General features: G+C 43.6%; 2 protein-coding genes across 2 annotated transcripts in view; both read right to left on the reverse strand.

Moving 5' to 3' along the window:
* Positions 1 to 19,162, reverse strand: part of mpp7a (MAGUK p55 scaffold protein 7a) — a 95,248-nt gene extending 76,086 nt beyond the window's left edge. The window contains exons 1-2 of the mRNA XM_076998479.1: positions 18,788 to 19,162; positions 1,397 to 1,558 (exon numbers count right to left, since the gene is read on the reverse strand). Of these exons, the coding sequence (XP_076854594.1) occupies positions 1,397 to 1,433 (37 nt within the window). The 5' untranslated portion in view covers positions 1,434 to 1,558; positions 18,788 to 19,162. The remainder of the gene's footprint in view (positions 1 to 1,396; positions 1,559 to 18,787) is intronic.
* A 716-nt stretch (positions 19,163 to 19,878) lies between these two features.
* Positions 19,879 to 23,937, reverse strand: LOC143509627 (legumain). Its single transcript, XM_076998480.1, has 13 exons — positions 23,863 to 23,937; positions 23,534 to 23,631; positions 23,240 to 23,321; positions 22,768 to 22,859; positions 22,606 to 22,681; positions 22,462 to 22,524; positions 22,288 to 22,354; positions 21,923 to 22,041; positions 21,711 to 21,800; positions 21,280 to 21,489; positions 20,874 to 21,038; positions 20,663 to 20,733; positions 19,879 to 20,475 (listed from the first exon to the last, which is right to left on the reverse strand). The coding sequence occupies exons 1-13, from the start codon at positions 23,935 to 23,937 to the stop codon at positions 20,427 to 20,429; spliced, it is 1,257 nt and encodes a 418-aa protein (XP_076854595.1). The 3' UTR covers positions 19,879 to 20,426.
* Between the last annotated feature and the right edge of the window lie 27 nt (positions 23,938 to 23,964).

The following is a 23,964-nucleotide window of genomic DNA, read 5'->3' on the forward strand; positions in this document are numbered from 1 at the left end:
CACACACACACACACACACACACACCTTCAGAGGCAAGAACACAGATGAGTCAGCGTTGGGATAGTATGGACATAGTATGGTCATTGCCCTACTCTCCCGTTACATTCCTCAAGCACACACACAGGTACATGTTTGTAGTTGTGCGTGTGTGTGTGTAAAAGAGACGGCAATGGAAAAATGAATGCAAGCATCCATAGGCTGCCATCTCTGTGATGAGTTAATTGGGCCAAAGATCAGACACAGAGACATGAACATACAGATTGGACATGTTTTGCTTGGAAAGGACATACAGGACAATAATTGGTTGAAATTACCATAATAGTAATTGATGGTCTGGGTTTTCACTTTGTCTATATGGATTCCCACAACCGGTACGTAATCGTATGGGCTATGAAGTCTGATTTCAAAAACACACATGCTCACCGAGCACACACACACACACACACACACACACACACACACACACACACACACACACACACACACACACACACACACACACACACGAGTGTGCACTCCTTTATTCATGAGAAGATAAACTCTAAGACAAATGTGTACACTTATTGTATCAGTCTAGACCCTTTGCATAACCACATGCATAAATACAAACATATGGACACGCGGAACTGAATGCATGCACACATGTATAACAGGAGAGGCACACACAATCACGCACACACACGCGTGCACACACTAAATGAAATGGCTACGTAATTGAAATGACTGAGTGAACATTAAAGTCAAAGTCATGTAGAGTCATATGCATCTCCATGGTGACTGGCAGAGCGCCTGGTAGCACTGTACATACACAACCACTGGAGCAGAGGTGCCATGATGATAGAGACAATACAGCAGAGGCAGGGGTAACATGGTGGAGGCAGGGGTAACATGGCAAGGGTAACATGGCGGAGGCAGGGGTAACATGGCGGAGGCAGGGGTAACATGGCGGAGGCAGGGGTAACATGGCAGGAGTAACATGGCGGAGGCAGGGGTAACATGGCAGGGGTAACATGGCAGAGGCAGGGGTAACATGGCGGGGGTAACATGGCGGAGGCAGGGGTAACATGGCAGGGGTAACATGGCAGGGGTAACATGGCGGAGGCAGGGGTAACCTGGCGGAGGCAGGGGTAACATGGAAGCAGGGGTAACATGGCGGAGGCAGGGGTAACATGGCGGAGGCAGGGGTAACATGGCAGGGGTAACATGGCGGAGGCAGGGGTAACATGGAAGCAGGGGTTGTATGACGGAGGTGCTGTTACGATAGACATACTTTAGTGGAGGTGAACTACCTCAAAGATCTTTGTTGGAGAACTAAAATATGATCTATAGTGTAATTTACATTATGACACTGAGCAAAAAAGAAGCATTAATCTACTTGAGTGACTGCTACAGTACCTGTGTCAGGGCCTGTTCCAGTAGAAAGAGCTGGCATGGTTGTGTTAACAATACGCCCACTTCCTGTTAGTATCGCAGTCCTGCAGTGTGGCTGTGGGGTGGAGCTAAATGGCCACTCCCCCAGGAGCAAGCTGCAGGGGCGGGGCTATGCCATGGACCAACCTGAAACACACACACACACACACAGTTTGCTCTAGTGATTCAATTAAACATTCAGGCTAAATATGATTTTTATTTTGTTTATCAACACCAAGAGTTCAAAAGGAGTGTGTCCATATTGGGATAGAAGGGAGGAAGACACAGGAAGATGGAGAGATGGAGGGAGGGAGACGGACTCATTAGCCCCATTCCCAAATCAAATTCCAATTTCAACTTTTCCGTTCGGGGCCTTTGGTGCTCCAGGATCCGTGCCACAGCTTCCAAAATGCCTGAAACCTTTATATCACCCTAAAGACCTGTAACCAGCGGCCTGAAAGAACAAATGAAAAACGGAGGGATGAAGAAGACAAATGGAGAGAGGGAGGGGTGAGGGAGGAGGGGTGGCCATGCTCCATGCTCAGCTTCTCAATATCACACAGGATCAAGTTAGTGGAATAACCAGCCATGTGGAGAGAAGAAGGGGGGGGAAACAACACCTGACTGCAATGAAAGGTATGCTGGAGTTTCAATTATGCAGCATTAAGCCATCGCCAACAGCACACTGCTGCCACCTAGTGGTGCAATCATACACCGGCACAAAGCAAGTTATTTTTCTTTCTTTTTTATGGACAGCGTTTCACAACCGTGTTATGTCTATACAGACGTTAGCACAGTAGCCATGCCAACGGCTAGAGTACCAAGCTCAAATGTGACTGATTTGTGCCTATTTGAACTCGTCATCAAATGACTATGAAATTGATCTATGACAGTTTATCATAAGACCTGAAAACATTAAGTCAATCAGCAGTTCAACAGTAGATAAACTGAGGTCGACACTACCCCAGTCCCACCAGTACAGTGTTCCTCCACTCCAGTCCTCCCCTTCATGCACCATATTCAGTTACAGCAGGAGAGGTGCGGAGAACGAAAAGCAGCCTGACACTGCAAGTGGGCATTCAAACGCTTCTCCACAAGGGGGCGCTAGTAGCCCTCAACGAACCCGTTCTCGAGGCAGCCTGGTTATGTCTTGTATCAGTAAATCTGAAATTTCCCCCCCAGTGTGCATCTTTGTTACTTAAACAAAACATTTGCACAGGTCACCGCCTGCTCACATTCATAATAGGGATCATGTTTACACCATTATAGACAAACACAATTTGGACAGAATCCTGGACTGTTACCATATTTTTGTTACCAAACTGTTTTTGTTGTTTTCCTCCAGTCATCCCATTGAGATTCTTGTGTGTGCAGTAACTGGAACAGTAGCTTTGTGTTACTATTAAAAGCATGGTGTGTGATGAGTGTGTGTGTGTGTGTGTGTGTGTGTGTGTGAGAATTACACAGGCTACAACTTTTCATGCGTACACACGGATACGAAACATACATAATACATCCAGGTAATAAAAGCATACCACCAAATACTTGTTGTGAAATGTTTTGTGTTGCCTGTCACAGAATGTGGACGGAGCACTCTAGGATTAAAAATGTTTTCTTTCAGACGTTACATATTTTGATCCACTTTTAATCATGGTGCCAGAAACAAGTCAACTGCTTATGTTACTAAGCCACAGAGCTAATGAACATTCAGCTGAAGGTCAGACACCGAGATACACTGATCAAGATTACACAATTATTTCTAAAAGCCTGATTAATATTACAATTAATTTCCAATGGTGCCAGTGTTATGACGTGCAGTGTGTGTGTGTGTGCTCCAACAGAGCACATTTCTAGTGTCATGCTAAAACTATGCTGTAGAGCCATTTTTATTGAAGAACTTAAAAACTCTAATATAGAGTATTAGCAATAGAGACAGCACAAAAATAATATCACGTGTTTACAGTTTTTTGCCACTAGATGGGGCAATCCGCTTTGGGTTAGCACAGACCTCAGACGTTTCAGAAATTATAGAGAATTATGACAAAAAAAAGACAACAACAAATCTTTATTGTTCATCAGGAGTCTTCATTCAAACCCCTCTTTGTGCTGGACTGTATCAGATAAACTTTTCTAATAAACAGGCAATGGTGCAATTGAAGTTCCAGCCTGCTGAGAACTGACAGAGGATTACTGTGCTGTGTTAGAACGTTATGAAGGAAGGATTTACTGCCTGGTCTGAAATGCATTCCGCATGGGCGTGGCCAGAAGGTGGAACTGGCAGGTGGAACCCAGAGCTCAGGTGTGTAAAGTTCCCAGGTAAAGTGTCCGGCTCAGAATGACTGGGTGTGTTCTGGACAAAAGCCCCCTTATACAAATAGTGTCTGAAATAATGGTAATGTCCTCTGAAAAGGAACCTGCTTTGAGTGACACGTTTCCCCCTGAGTAATGCAGTCATGACTACTGCTCCCCCTTGAGACTGTGAAGTCAAAACTCTTGTACCACTTCCCTGGGCAAACTGTACACAGCTTCTACCACTGCCCTGGGGTTTGCAACGTGCTTTAAGAAGGCACCTGCCTGGCCTGGATTCCAACACAGTGAGCATACAGCAGTTCAACGGATTCTCAGAGACAACAGGAAAAAAAAAGGGGATGCACCAATATAAATCATTTGGTTCCATTATGGTAAACAATAATTAGCAGGTATAATAACTTGTGCATTTATGCATTTTAAAGTATGTTTAAACTACATACATACATACATACATACATACATATATATCATTAAATTAAATGTAAAACTTAATCAATGAGCTACACACACACACACACACAACACACACACACACACACACACACACACACACACACACACACACACACACACACACACACACACACACACACGATGGCCTTTTCTGCCCCTGCCAATCCTGTTTAATACGTTTAGGGTGTTCAAACCCTAGACCCTAATGCTAATTCACATGCTAAGCTTCTTAGCTCAGAAAAACAATGCAAACGGGGCACTTGATCACCATTTTGGGCACTGGGACAGAACTTGCTTGCTGTCCCAGTTCAAACCATTGCAACCTTACTGGGGCTAACCTTACTGTGATGAAGAACACCCCATGCCCGCAACAAAATAAAGAACATAACACAAACATCTCGTGGCACACCCATACGTGGACAAACCCATGCTCTGAGATCTCATAACATTCTGTACACATGAAGATTCAAAAGGCCTCCCAGTGAATGGTCAGGATTCCTCTGGATCCTTTACAGCAGCCGGGTTTATGTAGCCAGCCAAACCCGGTCCCCTCAGGCAGGACAATGGACCAGTGGCATTTTGGAACCACCGCTACCCTGGAGAAGTCCACCGCCAGCCTGGAGGGACACTCAGAACAGGGGTAGGCTGCATTAACACCAGCCCCAACGCTGCTCACCCAACAAACAGCCTCAAATACACAGCCAAGCAAGGACACCTGCCCAAATGGCAAAGATGGACCAGTCACGACAACAATACAAAGACACAAGAAAACACAGCGCTTCTTTCTGAAAGCAAGGAGAGACGAGGGGCCCGAATCATGTTGAGGAGAGACGTAGTTGGAAGGGTCCATGAGGCGCTCGGCTGGCCTTTATTGGAATTTGGCATGTATTCAGACACAGGACCAACGATGCCTGTTGTGTAAGAGCCTGTGAGTAAGAGGTTACAGTAAAAGTGTCCGTGCATGAATGGACTCATTGTTCAGGTCAGATAGCGGGAGAAAAGGCATTATTTATCAACACTGCTGCTATTTTGTCAATGGAGGAGCTGGGGCTTGTGTGGGCTCACACCATACTTGGTGAGAGAAAATCTCACCAAGCAGCACAATGTAGACGCAACAGAGCGGGTCCACTTCTCTCAACAACAAAGAGTCACACTGGAACTCAAAACACAGTTTCACTCTCCACATTGGGGGGGTGAAAGGTAATGAAAGCATTTTCAACCAAAATGTCATTAAGTGTGGCACAAAACAATACAATCCACTGATATTACAAGAATTGTAATATTTAATGAAATATTTAAATACAAAAACATTTATATTTGATTTGTTAACTACATTTGTGTATGCAATATTATACAGTCAAAAATAAACTTTCTATCTTTGTGATATACATACCTTAATTGAGCCATTATTTTCAAACTATTAGAAAAAGTCAGGACGATTTTGATGCGATGTAGCCCAAGTACTGTACCAGGCCTAAAGAATCAACTCCAGCAGCGTAAGCGGACTCCTTAGGGCACTACCGTTTGTGGCCACTAGGGAATGAAACATGAACTTGGAGTGGAAAAAGAAAAGGCAAAATAAATAAATAACTAAATAGGAAGTGCAGGGTTTGAGGGGGGCAGTGTTTCTGATGAGTAAGCTCTGTACGGTGAGAATACTCAGACTCAAATGGAGGAGCCACTGGTCTTTTTTTTGGAAGGAGGAGAAAGGGTGAGGGGTAAACACAGGTGATTGTTTTGGAAGGAGGAGAAAGGGTGAGGGGTAAACACAGGTGATTGTTTTGGAAGGAGGAGAAAGGGTGAGGGGTAAACACAGGTGATTGTTTTGGAAGGAGGAGAAAGGGTGAGGGGTAAACACAGGTGATTGTTTTGGAAGGAGGAGAAAGGGTGAGGGGTAAACACAGGTGATTGTTTTGGAAGGAGGAGAAAGGGTGAGGGGTAAACACAGGTGATTGTTTTGGAAGGAGGAGAAAGGGTGAGGGGTAAACACAGGTGATTGTTTTGGAAGGAGGAGAAAGGGTGAGGGGTAAACACAGGTGATTGTTTTGCAAGGAGGAGAAAGGGTGAGGGGTAAACACAGGTGATTGTTTTGCAAGGAGGAGAAAGGGTGAGGGGTAAAACACAGGTGATTGTTTTGGAAGGAGGAGAAAGGGTGAGGGGTAAACACAGGTGATTGTTTTGGAAGGAGGAGAAAGGGTGAGGGGTAAACACAGGTGATTGTTTTGCAAGGAGGAGAAAGGGTGAGGGGTAAAACACAGGTGATTGTTTTGGAAGGAGGAGAAAGGGTGAGGGGTAAACCACAGGTGATTGTTTTGCAAGGAGGAGAAAGGGTGAGGGGTAAACACAGGTGATTGTTTTGGAAGGAGGAGAAAGGGTGAGGGGTAAACACAGGTGATTGTTTTGCAAGGAGGAGAAAGGGTGAGGGGTAAACACAGGTGATTGTTTTGGAAGGAGGAGAAAGGGTGAGGGGTAAACACAGGTGATTGTTTTGGAAGGAGGAGAAAGGGTGAGGGGTAAACACAGGTGATTGTTTTGGAAGGAGGAGAAAGGGTGAGGGGTAAACACAGGTGATTGTTTTGCAAGGAGGAGAAAGGGTGAGGGGTAAAACACAGGTGATTGTTTTGGAAGGAGGAGAAAGGGTGAGGGGTAAACACAGGTGATTGTTTTGGAAGGAGGAGAAAGGGTGAGGGGTAAACACAGGTGATTGTTTTGGAAGGAGGAGAAAGGGTGAGGGGTAAACACAGGTGATTGTTTTGCAAGGAGGAGAAAGGGTGAGGGGTAAAACACAGGTGATTGTTTTGGAAGGAGGCGAAAGGGTGAGGGGTAAACACAGGTGATTGTTTTGCAAGGAGGAGAAAGGGTGAGGGGTAAACACAGGTGATTGTTTTGGAAGGAGGAGAAAGGGTGAGGGGTAAACACAGGTGATTGTTTTGCAAGGAGGAGAAAGGGTGAGGGGTAAACACAGGTGATTGTTTTGGAAGGAGGAGAAAGGGTGAGGGGTAAACCACAGGTGATTGTTTTGCAAGGAGGAGAAAGGGTGAGGGGTAAACACAGGTGATTGTTTTGCAAGGAGGAGAAAGGGTGAGGGGTAAACACAGGTGATTGTTTTGCAAGGAGGAGAAAGGGTGAGGGGTAAACACAGGTGATTGTTTTGCAAGGAGGAGAAAGGGTGAGGGGTAAACACAGGTGATTGTTTTGCAAGGAGGAGAAAGGGTGAGGGGTAAACACAGGTGATTGTTTTGCAAGGAGGAGAAAGGGTGAGGGGTAACCACAGGTGATTGTTTTGCAAGGAGGAGAAAGGGTGAGGGGTAAAACACAGGTGATTGTTTTGGAAGGAGGAGAAAGGGTGAGGGGTAAACCACAGGTGATTGTTTTGCAAGGAGGAGAAAGGGTGAGGGGTAAACACAGGTGATTCCAACAAAGGGCTGTACACAGCAGGGAAAGCAGAAGACACCAGGAGAGGGATAGTGTGCACTATTAAAGAAGAGTGATGAGCTTTTAACAATGCAACAATCCTTTCTGCCTTATCAGCCTAAAGTCAAGAAACATTCAAAATCACCACTAATCACAGCCAGGCGGCATCTGTTACATCAGAAATTACATCTAAAAATAAATCCACCCCAGGCTTAAAAGCTGCCTTGGCTTAATGTCAGACTATTTAACAACCGTATGTGCACACACACGCACATGCAGGAACACACAGGTGCACAACCACAACCACCCCCCCCCCCCCCCCCCCCACACACACACACACACACAATGTACCACAGACTTTGTGAACACATGAACACATGCCTGTTCCAGGGAGACAGAAGCAGTTCAAAAGACATTCCAAACCACCAAATCCTTTTATAATGACAGAGCAAAAGTGTCTGTCCATTTATGCAATTAAATGGTAATTCCATAAACTGATGATGAAGCATGTTCAAACACTGATCAGCACAGGAGTTCACAGAGACTTGCTTCAGCAATCAGCTATGGAACAGAATAGGGACAAGGGAACTGAAGTGATGTCAATGGCCATTTATAGAACCTGGATTTGAAAAGGAGTCTGGTTGCACAACATTTGAGGGCTGTGCGTTGCTCAGGAAAGGAGAGAGGAATTGCCTGTAATCTATATGTAACCTCCCACGTTACTAAGTTAATCTTTTTTAATGAACATTACACGACAGGAGGTTGTAAGCTAGCTGTTAAAAATCACATAGTAAAATGACTTCAGTGCTATTAGATGGCTCTTTACTAGCTTAAACCTGCTGCATTTTCACAGATATAACAGGTAAACATACATAAACCTACTGGCCATAAATGTGTAAAATTTAATTAAACCAGTTTTAAACATCAGGGTTCATATGACCATGCACAAGGTGAGAGTGCAGTACACACTGAGGCATGCCTAGCTGATCACACACACACACACACACACACACACACACACATCACCACCACTGCACACAGCTGTTTCAAGGAAGCCGGTTAAAGTGACGCAGGCAGATGTGCTCCAATCACACGCTGGGGGAATTCCCCACTTCACGAGACTTCAGAACAGCAACACATCATGCCATGTGTGACAAAACGCTGAAGCTGAACTTGGCCAGCCTTCACCATTTAGTGTGGAATGCCCTGCACCCACATAAACCTCTCACTGTCTGTACAACTGCCTGGACTTTGTGTGCGTCTGAGACAGAGTCAGAGAGGAGGGGGTGGGGGGGGGGCAATCAGAGACACAGAGTCATCTGGGTCATAAAGAGCCCCCACATACATGTGAACAGAGAGACATACAGAGAGAGAGAGCGAGAGACAGACAGACACAGAGAGACAGACAGAGAAAGAGAGACAGACAGAGAGAGAGAGACAGACACAGAGAGAGAGACAGACACAGAGAGAGAGACAGAGAGAGAGAGAGAGAGAGAGAGACACACAGAGAGAGAGACAGACAGAATTTGTCATGCATTATAACAGCATCCACTGTGTATGAGACTGCAGTGGCCACTGTGAGAGCCCCAGGATTCCTCTGTCCCTTTGGTTGAGTGATCAGAGCTGCTGAAGCGTGTTCATTCCACTTCCTCATAAATCGCCTGCATGCTCCCTAAGGACACGTCTCCGAGGGTCCCTTCAGGCCTGTCCTCTGATTCAGTCCACAAACTCTCAACACACAGGTCATTCCTGGACATGCCCCACAGATCATCATGAAATCCCAACAATTCGCAAAGGGCTTGACGCTGAACTACAATACTACTACCATGTATATAGGGGGAGGGAAGCATCAGACTGCATAACACTAAAGGCAGAGTTAGGAAATGTTAAAATAAACAAAAAGATTAAAAACAGCTCTACCTGCAAGAAGACATCGACTGTTAGCAAGAAGGGCACTGCATATTTCATGTGAATGCCAAGTTAAACAAAAACAAGACTTTTTTTTTGTTAGATTGCCACACCTTCACACATGTGTGCAAACCATGCACACAAATATGCAAACTGCACACACAAAAAAATTCAAAGCACTTGCTCTCACAGACTCTCTCTCTTTCTCTCTCACACACACACCTTATCCCATGATCCATCTTACACAGGGGACCTAACTACACAAGATGCAGGATTACAAGATTTGAGAGCTACATTTCCAGTGACACCGTCCACTCCATGATCTTCACCTGCAGGGTGTAGATATTGCACGAGGAGGGCTCTGAATCTCTGTACGGGACTGCCCTGCTAGGTTTCAGCAGAGGATTAAACACAGCCTGCTTCCAGCAGGGACTTACTGCCTGAACACACAATGGAAATTACTTCTGACAGAGGAGACCAGTTAAAAGATTAGACTAATTTCAACATACTCGCTTTGAGGGATTACAGCCAAATTCACAGACCAGCTGGGAGGAAGCATTTTTATTTTGGATCACAAGACAAAAATATACACACAAGAGCGGACCTTAAAATGGTGCATGACTTGACAAGAGTATAACCAATTAAATATATTCCATGAGCACGAAACAAAACGTGATCAAATGTTATTTGGGCATTAAAAGACGACATATTTGGGTTTTGGACATCATAACGGAACTTGAAATGGAATAATGAAATTTGGAATGGTCTCCTTGACAACATGAGAATGTCACACCAGCACGTGCTCACCATTTAGCTGTCCTCCTTAAATCTCAGGCTCAGCCCACTTCTGGATTATCTTAGGTCCATTAGACGACAACCTTATGGTTCTGCCAAGGAAACTATGCCAGTGGAAACACAGTTTGGCAGATCAGGAGAGAGCTTAAAAGGTCACAGTAGCACACAGGCAGGTTAGTGGGGAAAACACACACACACACACACACACACACACACACACACACACACACGTATAGGCCATTCATCTGCAAACATGTAATCTCTCTCATTACCACAACAGCAGACCAACATAGCCCATCTTCACTCCATAATCAGTCGGCAGACTCAACTTTGCTCCTCTTTCTTGGTTCCAAAATACCAACCATTTCACCAGCATGGACGCTTCCAAGTATCAAGGTATACCATTAGTGGTGACGCTAAAGCTAACACCACCCTCTGCAGCATCCTTAGAAACACAACAGGAGGCACCCTGTGGGTCACCCTGTGGAGGCGTTTGGCCAGTGTGCCAAAGAGCAGCCTTAGGATCCTGAGTGGGATAAAGCTAGGTTCAAATTACACTGGGGCTCATGGTCTGTAGGGCAGTACGTTCCTCTACACCCCCGCCCCATACAGGACCCCCACCCCATACAGGATATGCGTATTAAGTAAACTAAGCTGAACTTTCTTTCATGTGTTTTTTGGAAAGGAACCTTGGAAAATGGATTTTAAGTGAATGATAACTTGAACAAAAAATCTGAAGTACCCAGGTTCTGGCCCGTTTGTGGTTTAACCACACATGCTCAAAAAAACATTACTCTACATGTTACCAACCCTCCTTCACGTCAACCTTCTCTCCACAATTTATAGCAACACTGGCAATAGTAAGAAAAGTTAGAAAACCAAACTATATTCAAACATGTGCACGCACGCACACACATAAAAAAAAAAACCGAAACATTAAAAATTGTAGTGAAATGTAGTGGTGCTATGGTACCACAGTCGCCCCAAATTTCACCCAGAGCAAGAAGCAAATTCTCCCTCGGTTCAGGACTGCGCCATTGCAACACACATGACCCAGCGTCTTCTCAAAAGACCATGAAAAACATCACGTTCATTATGGACAGCACCAAACACAAAAGATCTTGTTGTAGAATCTAAATAGACACATCTCAAATATTAAAGTCTTCTATCTGCAGCTCCATCTCTGCATAACAGCTAAACTTTTAATTATTTATTTAGATGAAAGTTCCTGGATTCTTTCAGTTCAATAAAAGCAAATCATTCTGAAAGTGTTGTTTAGTCTCATGTTATACATTTGTTAATAAATAAAACAATTTTTTTCTGGCTTGAGGAAGGAGTGGAGGAAGGAGTGGAGGAAGGAGTGGAGGAATAGAGACTCCAGAGCAAGAGTTCCAGAGCAGGCATGGCAGAGCATTCTGTGGAGGGGGAAAAGAAGACCTGCAATGGAGGTGGAACAGTGATTTCAGATTAGAGTGAGGAGTGGAATTCATTCTCTCTCTCCTTCTCTCTCTCACTCTCATTCACCCTGCCTCATCTCTCTCCGTTTTATTGTTTGTAGGTCAGCGTATAATGTAGGACTTCCTAAGGGACAGAGTCAATACAGAACTTTATACAGGTCTTGGAATGTGAATGGTTGTATTGCAAAGAGGAATGGGAATCTATCGATTTATAATAGCAGAGCACTTTGTAAGTCACTCTGGATAGAAAAATCTCCTAAATACCCAAAACGTAACACACCTACCATGAAAACAGTGAAAACAGTAGCTGATGCATAACGCTCTCCTTGAAATCAACCGCATCGTTGTCGGCCACCATTTCTCAAATCAACTTTCATCAGTGAACAGCACTGAGGCCACTGGTCCCTCATCCAGTGTAAATGCTGCGGGGCCCATTAAAGACGATGACGCCTGTGCCCGGCGGTGTGGTCAGGTACCCTTGCAGATCCTCCGGCACACAGACCACTCTGATGTAAACGGTTCTGAATGGTCTGACATGACACTTGGGTGCCTCTCACCTCCCAGGAGTTGTGTGGCATTCATCATCCTGTTCCACAGGGCACTGTTCACAACGAAGTGGTCATCAGTGTGGGATGTAGGCAAAGGAGGTCCACTTCAATGCCTTTCTGTGACTCTTCCAGTCTCTCTGATACTCTAAGCTCAGTGGCCACTTCTGTCTGAGAACATCCTGTTTGAAACCTTGGTGAGGTTCTGTTGATCAATTGTGAGGTGCCGTCTTGGTCTCATGATGTCAAAATGTGAACAGCATGAGGAGGACTGTTTAAATATCTATTCTAATTGAACCAGGAAATGTATTGATAGATTCAAGGATCAAACACCTGTTGTGAATTTTGCCGTTAAACTCTCTTGTCTATTATAGAGAACAGCAAGTTCTGCAAGTTGAACTGAAACATTGCAAGAACTAAAACATTGGACAGTTGAACATGTGTATTCAAATGTTTAGAGACGGTCACATTAAGTTCACCTGTAAAGGTTAGAGTGCATTTTAGGTTCATCCTGAAATTCAACACAAACATCCCCAATATTTTGTAAGTAGTGTATATTATATAAATACACATTTTTAAAAAATTAATTACAAAATGTAATACATACTTTTTGCAATACATTTTTGGCTGACCAACTTTTAATATGCAGCTATACAGCATGTGTATAATCTAAATGGAAATAAAACATTTATTTAGTAAACATACTACCAAGACATAACATTTCATTCAAACTGTAGCAGCATCACCCTTAAACGTGTAAAACAACCTTAAAACACCAGTTTCAAGTGCAGCTATACAACAAGGTATTTAGGTTCCACCATATCTTATCAGAGTGGCCTAAATAGCCCACAAGTTACACTGGTATTCATTAGCATCAAATTCCCACAGCGGAGATGAATGCGCACATTACTGCTTAAGGCCACTAAATGGTTTTACTGTTAGCATGGTAGTCACATGACTGACCGTGTATGGCCTCCCTATACAATACAGTTCAGTAACACACACAATGGAGTATGGAGAGGAAGAATATAACATTACATTATGTCTAAGCTACAGCAGTCTGGCCAGGGCGAGGGTCAGGTTTCTCTGGGTCACTCAGGTTTGGGGGTCTGCTGGTCTAACACAGGGGCTCTGAAGGGGAGACCGCTATTTACAGCCCAAGCAAAATCACACAGCAGGCGCTAGCCAAGGGCCACTTCAGACAGCTGCTCACAATGACGGAACCACCAGCTGGCACACACCAACATAATGGTACTGGTCAGAGAAATGGTGCTCGTCTGTGTGATGGCCAGCTCCAAGCCCCAAGACCTGAACAGGACCAGCAGAGCACAGAAGAAAATGTTAGATTTCAGCAAATAACTCTCAAATCAGCCAATTTCCAGCCGGAGAGAGATGGAGAGAGAGAGATGGAGAGAGAAAGAGAGAGTGAAAGAGAGAGAGAGATGGGCCACAACAGAGCAGTGTGACCCCCTCCCCCATCTCCTTTTCTTTTACTGCCCCGTTCCGCTTTTCTTCCTCCCTAATTACTGCTGCTCACAGACAGAAACAGAGGAGAGCCAACCTAAGACTGGACATGAAGGAAGAGATGAGCAAGCTTTTCCTGATTGTATTTTTGTCTGCTTAGGACTATGATCCAGTGGACAGAGGAGTCTTCAACACCACCGTTGTGTCTCGTGAATCATTTAGGTTTACAGTTCTGATATGCCTGTGGTTATTATTGCAAAATCGGTTTTTGCATAAATAATACCACATGCATCCACGATATACAAATAAGATTTCTAGCAAATCACTGTGTGCTGTGAGAATCAGGAGAAATCTCAGACACTACAAACACTTGGAGAACATTTATGATTCAGGCCAAGTTTTAAGCTTATCACATTAACAGTGTTAAAGCAGAGTGTTAATATTTGAGCAAGGTATAATAACCAATATGTGATACATGTTTTTTTTGTTGCATGCACTAAAGATCTAATGCATTTGGGGAAGATCCAAGTCCATTTGTGTTACAATATCAGCCATAATACACAAGCACAAAAACACGATGTGGACCAGATGATTTTTTTCTTGGAATGATGTTTGGTCCCAAATGCAAATCAAGAAAACTCAAAACAAACATTTATGTAATTAACATACGAGTATGCAGGAAGACTGAGCAACTACAGTAGGAACAGCCTATATGAAGAGACAGGCAACTTGCTTGAACGTATTCTCAGGATGCCACAAGGTTCCATTTGTCATGAGAATGTAAACAGATACACACACACACACACACACACACACACACACACACACACACACACACACACACACACACACACACACACACACACACACACACACGGGTGTATTTTGGGCCTACTTTCCCCATTTCATAACAGAGCTAAATAATTAAGAGCCAAGCCAAGAAAAGAGGTGGCTACAGCACAATTGGCAGCCAATAGAAATCTCTTATCAATTAAACATGATGAGCAGAGCTGATGCAGACTCAAACACACTTGCTCCATACACATCGCGGTGCTTCAGACAACAGATGCTTGCTCATTCCTGCACTTGATTGAACTTTTCACTGTCATAACACAGTTATGGTGACCTTCATGTGCCATGTCAGGTGTGTCGGAGCAGGACACAGATGCCATTGTGCAGAGCTTTGGTTCCCCAGGAACAGGACGTGTCTGAGTCCTGGAGAAGTCTGTTCGCTATCATAACAGACTTGCAAGACCTTCATGAGCTGGGTCACAAGGTCTAAGGTGTGAAGCATCAAAGCATTAATGCAATAAGAATTCCTGTAGTATTTCACTACTCCACAAAGGGAATTAGCATTTTAAGTCATTTCATGGTTACACTGACAAGCTTCTCTGAAATTATGAAATGAAATAGTGACACTGGAACACTGCTGAGAGAGAGAGAAAGGTCTCACCAAGTCCTCAGTGAGTAACATGGTGACTGTCTCTCTCTCTCTCTGCATAACCCATCAAGCACAGAAGAAGCGTCAACACCTATCAATTCAAGTTGATCACACCACACCTCGGTGTGTGTGCACGCGTGTGTGTGAGACAGAGTTGAACTGTGGTTTCATTTAGCATGCATGCCCATGCTGACTCAGTATAGTTTTCTGTTGATATGTGTGTGTGTGTGTTATTCTGTGTTCTGAAATTGTTCATGTTTTAAAGTTGGTCCTCATTCCCTCACTGGCCTTTTACTCTCTACTCAGTTTATACTTGCATGGTCCATGACGAGGAGTACGGACTCATGTGTCGTGGTCACCTCAGTGGTGTGAAACCTAACCAGTGGCTGCCGAGCACAGATTAAAAATAACTGCAGAAAGATGTGCTACACCTGTATCCATGTACCCATGTATCGGGCTTCACAGGCCAACCGGACCACTGCAGGGTCAGTTCTTGTTTCGCCTCTCCGGATAACCTGATCCAGGAGGAGCACGCCCAGCATGCTTGGAGCCTACAGGCCCTGAATCTTCATAATATTTAGTCTCACTCCCACGTTGTGAACTGAAGCTGCCGATCTAACAAAGTCAAACGAAATGGTGTGTGGTGTGGTCGCATTTCACTGCGTGCCACAGTAAGTGTGCTGCGATCTCTGGCGTGATGATCACGCGACACCACGGAAGCACCCTGAGCCAACCTTCTGGGAACAGCAGACGTGGAGAAGAAGGCTGACGTCAGCTCTGCCGAGTCCTCTCCTGCTGCGTCTGCAGACTACAGGCACCGTACACCTGAACTGCCACTGTGCACTATTAAGAACAGATGCACCAGAATGTTCTGCCAAACATCATCTGCACACAAGCTTATGTCATCAGCACAACACCATTCACCTGCTGTTCAGCAGAGCCAAAGAACTTGAAGTGGCTCAGTTTTAAACTTTATTCTTTTCCTAATCACAATGGGCTGGTTATGCGAGCATGGGTGAAGTCTATTATTTATACTTTATCTATTCTTTAGACTAGTATAGACTAGACGTCTTGAAGTCGACCAATTTTGGAGATCAGGTTTTGAATCATAATTCTAAAGCAACTTTTTTTTAGTGTAGGGATAGGCCTTGAATTCATTATTCAGGTCTAACCATCAGAGGTTGCAATGACACCTTGAATACACTGACATCAGCAATCCTGATTGATAACAAAAATCAGACTAAAGAGTGAGAGGAAAAAAACATGCCAAACCCATCACATCAAAACACTTAATAACTAATAGTAATGTGCAGATGTACAGGAGATGTCTGCTGTCTGATTAAGTGAGGATCATATGGGGATCACTTAATCAGCAACACTTGAGGAACCAGTACAAACCAATCATTTCACACATTCTCACACGCCTCCGGGTCACTCTCGTCCTCTGCAAACCTGAACCATCCCCATGGTAATGCTCTCCATGCAGGGCTACATCAGGGCAACCATGAGCCAGGCAAGTGTGTTCAGCCTGGGTGAGCCCATTCAAATACCCCTAAGCCCCAAAACATCCAGTAGAACATCAAGGAGGGTTTAAGAGCACCCAGGAGAAGCATTAAGGAGATGATGCCCAAAAGAACGAATCAGCATCCAGGATTATCCAACAAGCCTACATGTGTCCTCTTAACCCAGCACTTCCCACTTTGGATCCTTATCTTCACCAAGATAAACATCAGATCCATTTCGTGATGAGCTGTATCACAGATGAACTGGACAAAATCAGGATTGTTCCATGGACCAAGAACGGTTTCTGTGCGTCAGGATTCGCTCACCTCTCCTGCTTCCACATGTTCAGCTCCTCTCCAGGTCCCCGTTCCCCAAGAGGCAGCACGCTCCTCAGCCTCTTCAACTGGGTTATCTGCTGCTGCCACCAACTACAAACACCACCACCAAGAAGAGATCAGGAGGAACGGTCTACCCTATACAGCCACGCGCCCTTCTGACAGTCATGTGAAACTTGGATGTTTATCTACTAATGTGGAAAACACATCTAAAATGTCAACGGCATCTTATGCAAGTCCATTTTTTAGTACATGTTGTACTGAATGGGAGTCCTTCACCGAGCGAGACAGATGGCTGTATTTTAAAATGGTTTCCTGATTACCTTTTGACCGTTTCTTCCTGACAACCTGTGTCAGAGTAAACAAAGCATGCTGGTTTCGTAGAGTCTTGAGCATGTCCATAAGGACTACACCAAGTGAAAGACACACACGTACGTCCAGCCCACCTTGGACCACACCCATGTGTGTTTGCCCATGTGAGTCTCATCATTTCAGACTCTCAGAAGAGCTGAGAGGGTAGAGCGGGCAGGCAGATACTGCCGTTGACCCGCACCTCAGCAACTTGCGAAACAGAGACTTCTACTAATCTTGCTGGAATTCGAAAATAAACCCTCTCCCCAGACCCCCGTCCACCGTGCACATCAGACCTGGCGCGCGGGACATTCTGCAGTCCTGCACATTTACAAGCCAGCAGCAGAAGAATGGAATGTGAGCGGAAGTGAAGCAGCCTCTCGGGCCAGCTCGACCCGGCGTTACGGGTTCAGCCGAAGGCATACATCACACGCCTGCCTCCTCTCACTGGTGCCTGGTTACCAAGCGGAGTAAAAGGTTAAGGCGATCTGAGCCAGACTGGAAGAGACTGTCAACTGACACCTCCTGCAAAGGGGCGTAGTGAGGGAAGACAGAGAAAGTGAGAGAGGGAGTGTGGGAGGAGAGAGGGAGTGTGGGAGGAGAGAGGTGGCAACAGAAAGAGATCCCTCAACATTGTTTGGTTGTGATGTATGACACAGCAACCTGCAAGGGGCAGAAGTACAACCAGACCTTCCAAAATCAACAACGCCCATGAGAAAGTGCCGTCTTCACAGACCTCAACCCCTAACTGAGGATGGTGGAGCACACAACCACCTCTGGAGTCTTCCCACGTGAAGCTGATGAAACTTTATCACTCATTTAGGAAGTAATCCAAAATATGACCTAAAACGGCAATTAGACATTTAGCTTCCACCCACACGCTTTGTAGTCTACTAATAGGACTTAGTCTATTATTACTTCGAGTATTATTATTATTATTATTATTATTATTATTATTATTATTATTATTATTATTATTATTAATTATAATAATAATAATCAGCAATGTAATCGTTGGCACAGAACCATCGTTGATGTCAGAGTCAAAGTTCATTAAAAAAAAACAACTTTTTCCCCTTGACAGAGCAAGTATTGAAGTTAAAGTAACGACACCGCACATAGTAGGTGGGACAAGATTGCTTGAAGAAAGGAAAGTTAAAAGTCCAAAAGACAAACCCGGACGGAGGCGTTCAGAGCGCCTGACTACGGTCAAGTGCGTACGCTTGCTAATCCAAGACAGAACGCAAACCAAACCCAAGGAGAAGACACACGAAGCTTTAGTTACCAAACACGGCGCTGCCAAACTCCCCTTCAAAAGTTTACACGTTCAACCGACAGCTTCAACGTTGGTGTTTAAAGGACTTTCGGAAGAAAAGAGTGAACGTCAGCAAGCTACTCACTCGGAATTATGCGGTTACGGCGGGTCAAGACTCCTTGAGTTTACTGGCCACTGTCTGAGCACTGGCTTCCACTCCCGTACTGGAAACAAATAAACAAATACAGTAGATCTTCCGAGAAGCTCCTTAGAGTTCTTCTACGCCTCTACAACGTGATTCTCTCAAGATGAGAAACCTTGCTCAATCTGCATCCAGGGAAGCAAGCGGGAGGAAGTAATCTTTTACTTGATTGGCCTTTGTCTGCAGATAGGGCGGGACCTGGACATAATCGTGAAATCTTATTGGCTACTACATGGTCAATCACTTGCCACACCTGTCCTAATCTAAACAAGAAAGCGCAATAATTAATAACCAGAAGTTTACTACGACAGGATGAAAAATCTTATAAGAAAAGAAATAGACATACAGAGTGATGTGCAGCTCACGTTGTAGATTAATAAACTAGACAAGGAGACCCTACTTTTGAGGCTCAAAGGAGCATAGCGCTAAAGTCACAAGAGTGTCATACGGGAGTCCGATCCGTCCCGACACGCTAAACGTCTTTACTGTTGGTGACTGAGTGGAATTATACAAGTCAGACTGGTTTTACGAGTTCAGAATAAAACAAATGGTTCTACGCACACTCCGTGCATCTTAAAAGCATAAAAATGAACGACTAATGAATATATCTGTTCTTTCACCTACAGACCTACTGATAAAAGATGGATCTTTGCTAAATGGAGTTGTGGTTTGAGCACTATTTATGTAATGAGTAGAGAAATAAGAGGCACAACACGTCTTCTTCTTCGTATAATAATTATTATACGACGATGTTCTCATATGTTTACGGCTGCATGTGGATGTAAAAGACAAAAACAGATTCAGCATTATCAGATCAGCATTATCAACACATCTGATACACTTGACGAATCGTTTACTGACCAGCTTCTGTCAAAATTCCCTACGGATTCGGTTATGGTTACAAACAAACAAAAACTGCTACATGTACGTACACCTAACAGACACATTGTAATTAAACATACTTGCAGAAGCCAGAGTTAATGAATTAATTATTAAACAGAAATGATTAATTAGTGGAAGCTAAATATCACGGAAAGTTTCTTATCATGCACTTGCAGTTTATCGATACATTATAACCCCAACCACTTGAGCTCAACTGTTAGTTGTACAGGATATTAGCGCCCCCTTGTGTCTGAGTTATGTCTGGGTCATAAAACAGAGTGTACTGTATAGTGGAAATATAAGCTACTAAACTGAAACACTTCCTCTTCTATCTTTTTTGACAATAATCATACAGTAGACTTACAAATATACTATGATTATAACTGTATGCTACCATAACCTTTATCATTTAAACTTTACAATTACCATAACCTTCATAATCTAAAAAGTTATGAAAATCCCCCAATGTTCAATATGTGGAAATAAGATGTTATTGTCTTGAAATTGTAAGGAGACAACCGATTATGTTGTATCAGACCCCAGGGAAATGGTTACAGTATAATATCTTTACCAATATCCTCATCCTCATCATCATCATCATCATCATCATCATCATATTCAATGAGGTTTGCTAATGTGCAGACAGAAGATGCGGGCAACAGAAGATGGTAGCAGAAGCTTCAGTGCTGAGTTGATGTGTTCACTGGAATTCTGCCAAAGAGCTCACGGTGGTTATGGCCTCTTTGATCCTTTAAAAATAAGACCAAAAGGAGCAAAATCAATGAATGATCTCCAAAATAAGGGTGATTTTACTGGCAAAGACTGCACATAAAGCTCTCACATCATTCTAGGCAAAAGCTTCAGGATTTGACTTTTTTCATCTAAATGGGTTAAACAGGCACAGACTGCAAATGCATGGTACTTCTCCTGACTGACCTGCTGACATCCACGCCAGACTCACAGAGATTCACCAACACATGTATTTGTGAAAGTACAAAACCATCAAGCTACAAATGAAGCCAGAAAGAAAATCTCTCATTAGCATTTGTGCAGAAACAGTGACCATAAGCTTCAATACACATCTGCTTTTTTTATCATAGCTCTGAGGTTGTTAGCTGATATGAAATACAAGAAAGCTGGAGTTCACCTGGTCCTGACACCAGCCACTGAAGGTATGGCTGAACAGTTCTGCTAATTCTTTAACATCAGCCAGTCGAGTGAGAGGTCGTCTGTCAGTCAAGATTCTAGCACCTCCCTCAGGACAAGCAATCTTAGCAATGTCTTGCACAGCTTTCTTGATTAAGTTTCTTGTCTTATAAAAAAATAATCCGTATGAATAAAATTTTATTACAGAGATACATTTTTAATTACCAAGTCATATGTATTAGGTTTGTACTACATTTGCACATTCAGTAAATATATTTGAGTTTGTTGATCTGAGAGAGCAATCTTGGGAAACTACTGATAGGCCTTTCAGTCAGGCAGTACTGTAAAAGGTGTAAACTCAGACTAAATTAATTCATTCTGGGATATCTGCATCTGTGGATTTTGACCTGCAGAAGCTTGTCGAGCTCTTTCTGTAGAGCCTCCTTTTTCGCAGGGTCAGATTCTCTCTGAATTCTGTGCCTTTGAATTATCAGTGGAACTTCTGAGGATGGTGTGATATGGGTTGGTTGGAAAGTCACAGGTCCTGTGAAACGTGATGTCTGCGTTGTGAGGTCAGAGGTTCCCAAAAAGGCACTAATGGGCAGGTTGCTCAGCTCCTGGAGGACAGGGTGAAACAGCTGAAGTTCTTCTGTGTTTAGACTGAATTGACTTCTGTTCTCGAGGGATGGGGGGATGTACAAGGATTTCACAGGTGCATTTAGAAAGCACTGGCATAGAATATCTAAATACATACATTAACTAAGTAGAATTAGTATTAATTTTCATACAGAAGAGTAACTGGAATAAGTAAATGGAATTTTAGGAGTTTTCGACATACCTTGTTACCGTACTGACAAGGGGTAGATTGGGTGATGTTTTGTTGCAAAAACACAAACTGATCCTGGAAGGTTGTCCGTGCGAGATCAGACTTTTTGAAAAGGAAACACATTGTTACTACCATCTAAAAACATATTCTTCACTGAAAGATATGGGATTTCAGTTTATGGAGAAAACATGATGGGAGGCTGATGGAAAAGAAACTGAACTGACTGTCTGACTGTGGAACAGCCAACAGGATGTGAATTCACCGGCAAGAAACGTAAACCTGTCTTCATCATAGAAACAGGCACTGTGTGATTCATGTGGCAGGCAGGCCGCTACTCCGTATGCTAGAACCAAGAGGGGGAAAATGGAGCTAGAACCCGTCACACCGCAATCTTGCACCCAACTCAAATGTGATTACATTTAAAAAACATTAATCACTAAGTTAATCCTATTAAGTTATTCAAAGTACAAATTCAGATGCATTCCCACATGGGCAAAGGGGACATACTGTCCTTGTTTGGTACATAAACTGTACACAGCATGATCAGATCAACTATACTGTGGTATCCTAATGAAGTTATTACATATACCTTGGACATTTTTGTTGAGATGGAGCATCATTGATCCAGAGCAGCAGCTTTCTATGTAAATCACCACCTACAGCATTCACAGCACCAGATAAAGCCAGTTGAACACACAAGCAGAAATCCTGATAGCTTTTTGCCAACCTTTGCCAACAGCTGTTGTGCTAGTTGATTGCTAACCTTTGCAAACTTCTGGCGTCTTGCCATGTCATTTATAGTGTCCACAAGATCAGACGCGTGAAGCTAAAATGTAAGACAATACATATAATCGCTGGTGTTTGCAAAAACGCATCAAATGCTGACAGCATTGAATGCAGAGCTTACAAATTCACTAGGGAAGGCAAACACCCCAGTACTGCCGTGGTCAGCCAAGTAGACGAAAACTGTGTCATGTTCATCACTGTACAGAAAGAGGGTGGGACAGGTAGTTAAAAAACTGCACTTGTTTCTATTTCATAACACTCTTTTAGGCCAAGGGCAAACTACCTTCTCAAAACCTTTATGTGCCCCTCTGTCTGTTTATTGACACCTGCTTCATCCCCTCTGAGCACTGCCAGAAAGTTAGCCACTGACACACCCTGTAAAAACATGCAAATGCATTCATTCATTCATTCATTCATTCCTTCACTCATTAATGAATGACTTGTTTAATTAATTGATTAATTAATTCATTCATTCATTCACTCATTGCATGTTCGATTAGTTCATTCACTCATTCATTCACTCATTACATGTTCGATTAGTTCATTCACTCATTCATTCACTCATTCACACATGAAATAATTAATTCATTCATTTTGTCCTCCATCACACATTCCTGAGGCGCGCCCAGTGTCTGTGCTGTCTGGTCCAGACTGGTCCTGCTCATGGAGACTTCAATTCTCAGATGCACCCAGCATGAAAGCTCTACTGCCAGACAGCATTCACTGTATCAGGCCATACCCTGGAGGATACATACTTCTCCAGTGTAGTCCTTCAAAACCCCTGGGTAAACATTTGGACCACCGGGCTCGTTGATTATTTTTCCTGGGTGTGGGTTCCTGTTGGGAAAGTTGAAAACAAAACAAAACAAGAAAACAACCTAAAAACTTTCTGCCCCAAAGACACAGCTCCAAAAATGTACATTTAGCTTACTTCCATTCTTTCTTTCAGGATTGTATAATCAGTCATTATACTGCATTCTCTGTGGTTTAGCTCACACATCTTGCTTTGAGGGGAAAACAATGATAAACAGATTTAAACAGATACTTACTGCTCACTGAAAGCTATATCATCATACATCATCACAACCACCTGTTCATCAGGAATGCCATTGCTGTGAACCATTTGATAGACATGGCAGACATTAGCCTAATGAATGGATGAGAAGGATCATGTTTTACTCAGGTAACACAAAGTTGTACATTGCATTTTTATCACAAGATGTGTCATTTCAGCAAAGTCACCCTGACTCATTCTCATCATAACACTGTGCATCGTTGGCCCAGTGCTGATCTTCATATAAAACCACCAGCTATTAAAATCCTTCATAAGCCCTTGAAAGCATCAAAAAGTGTTTGCTTGCATTTTGGAAATGGATACCTGGTGTCTGTAATTTGTCCACCCTTTGGAGCCTGCAACGAGCAGAACCCACTGCTTCCCCTCACCCCCAAACATCTCCCAGGGAAACAGGCACAAGAAAAC

Source organism: Brachyhypopomus gauderio, chromosome 3 (assembly GCF_052324685.1).
Source record: "Brachyhypopomus gauderio isolate BG-103 chromosome 3, BGAUD_0.2, whole genome shotgun sequence".
NCBI classification, from domain to species: Eukaryota; Metazoa; Chordata; class Actinopteri; order Gymnotiformes; family Hypopomidae; genus Brachyhypopomus; species Brachyhypopomus gauderio.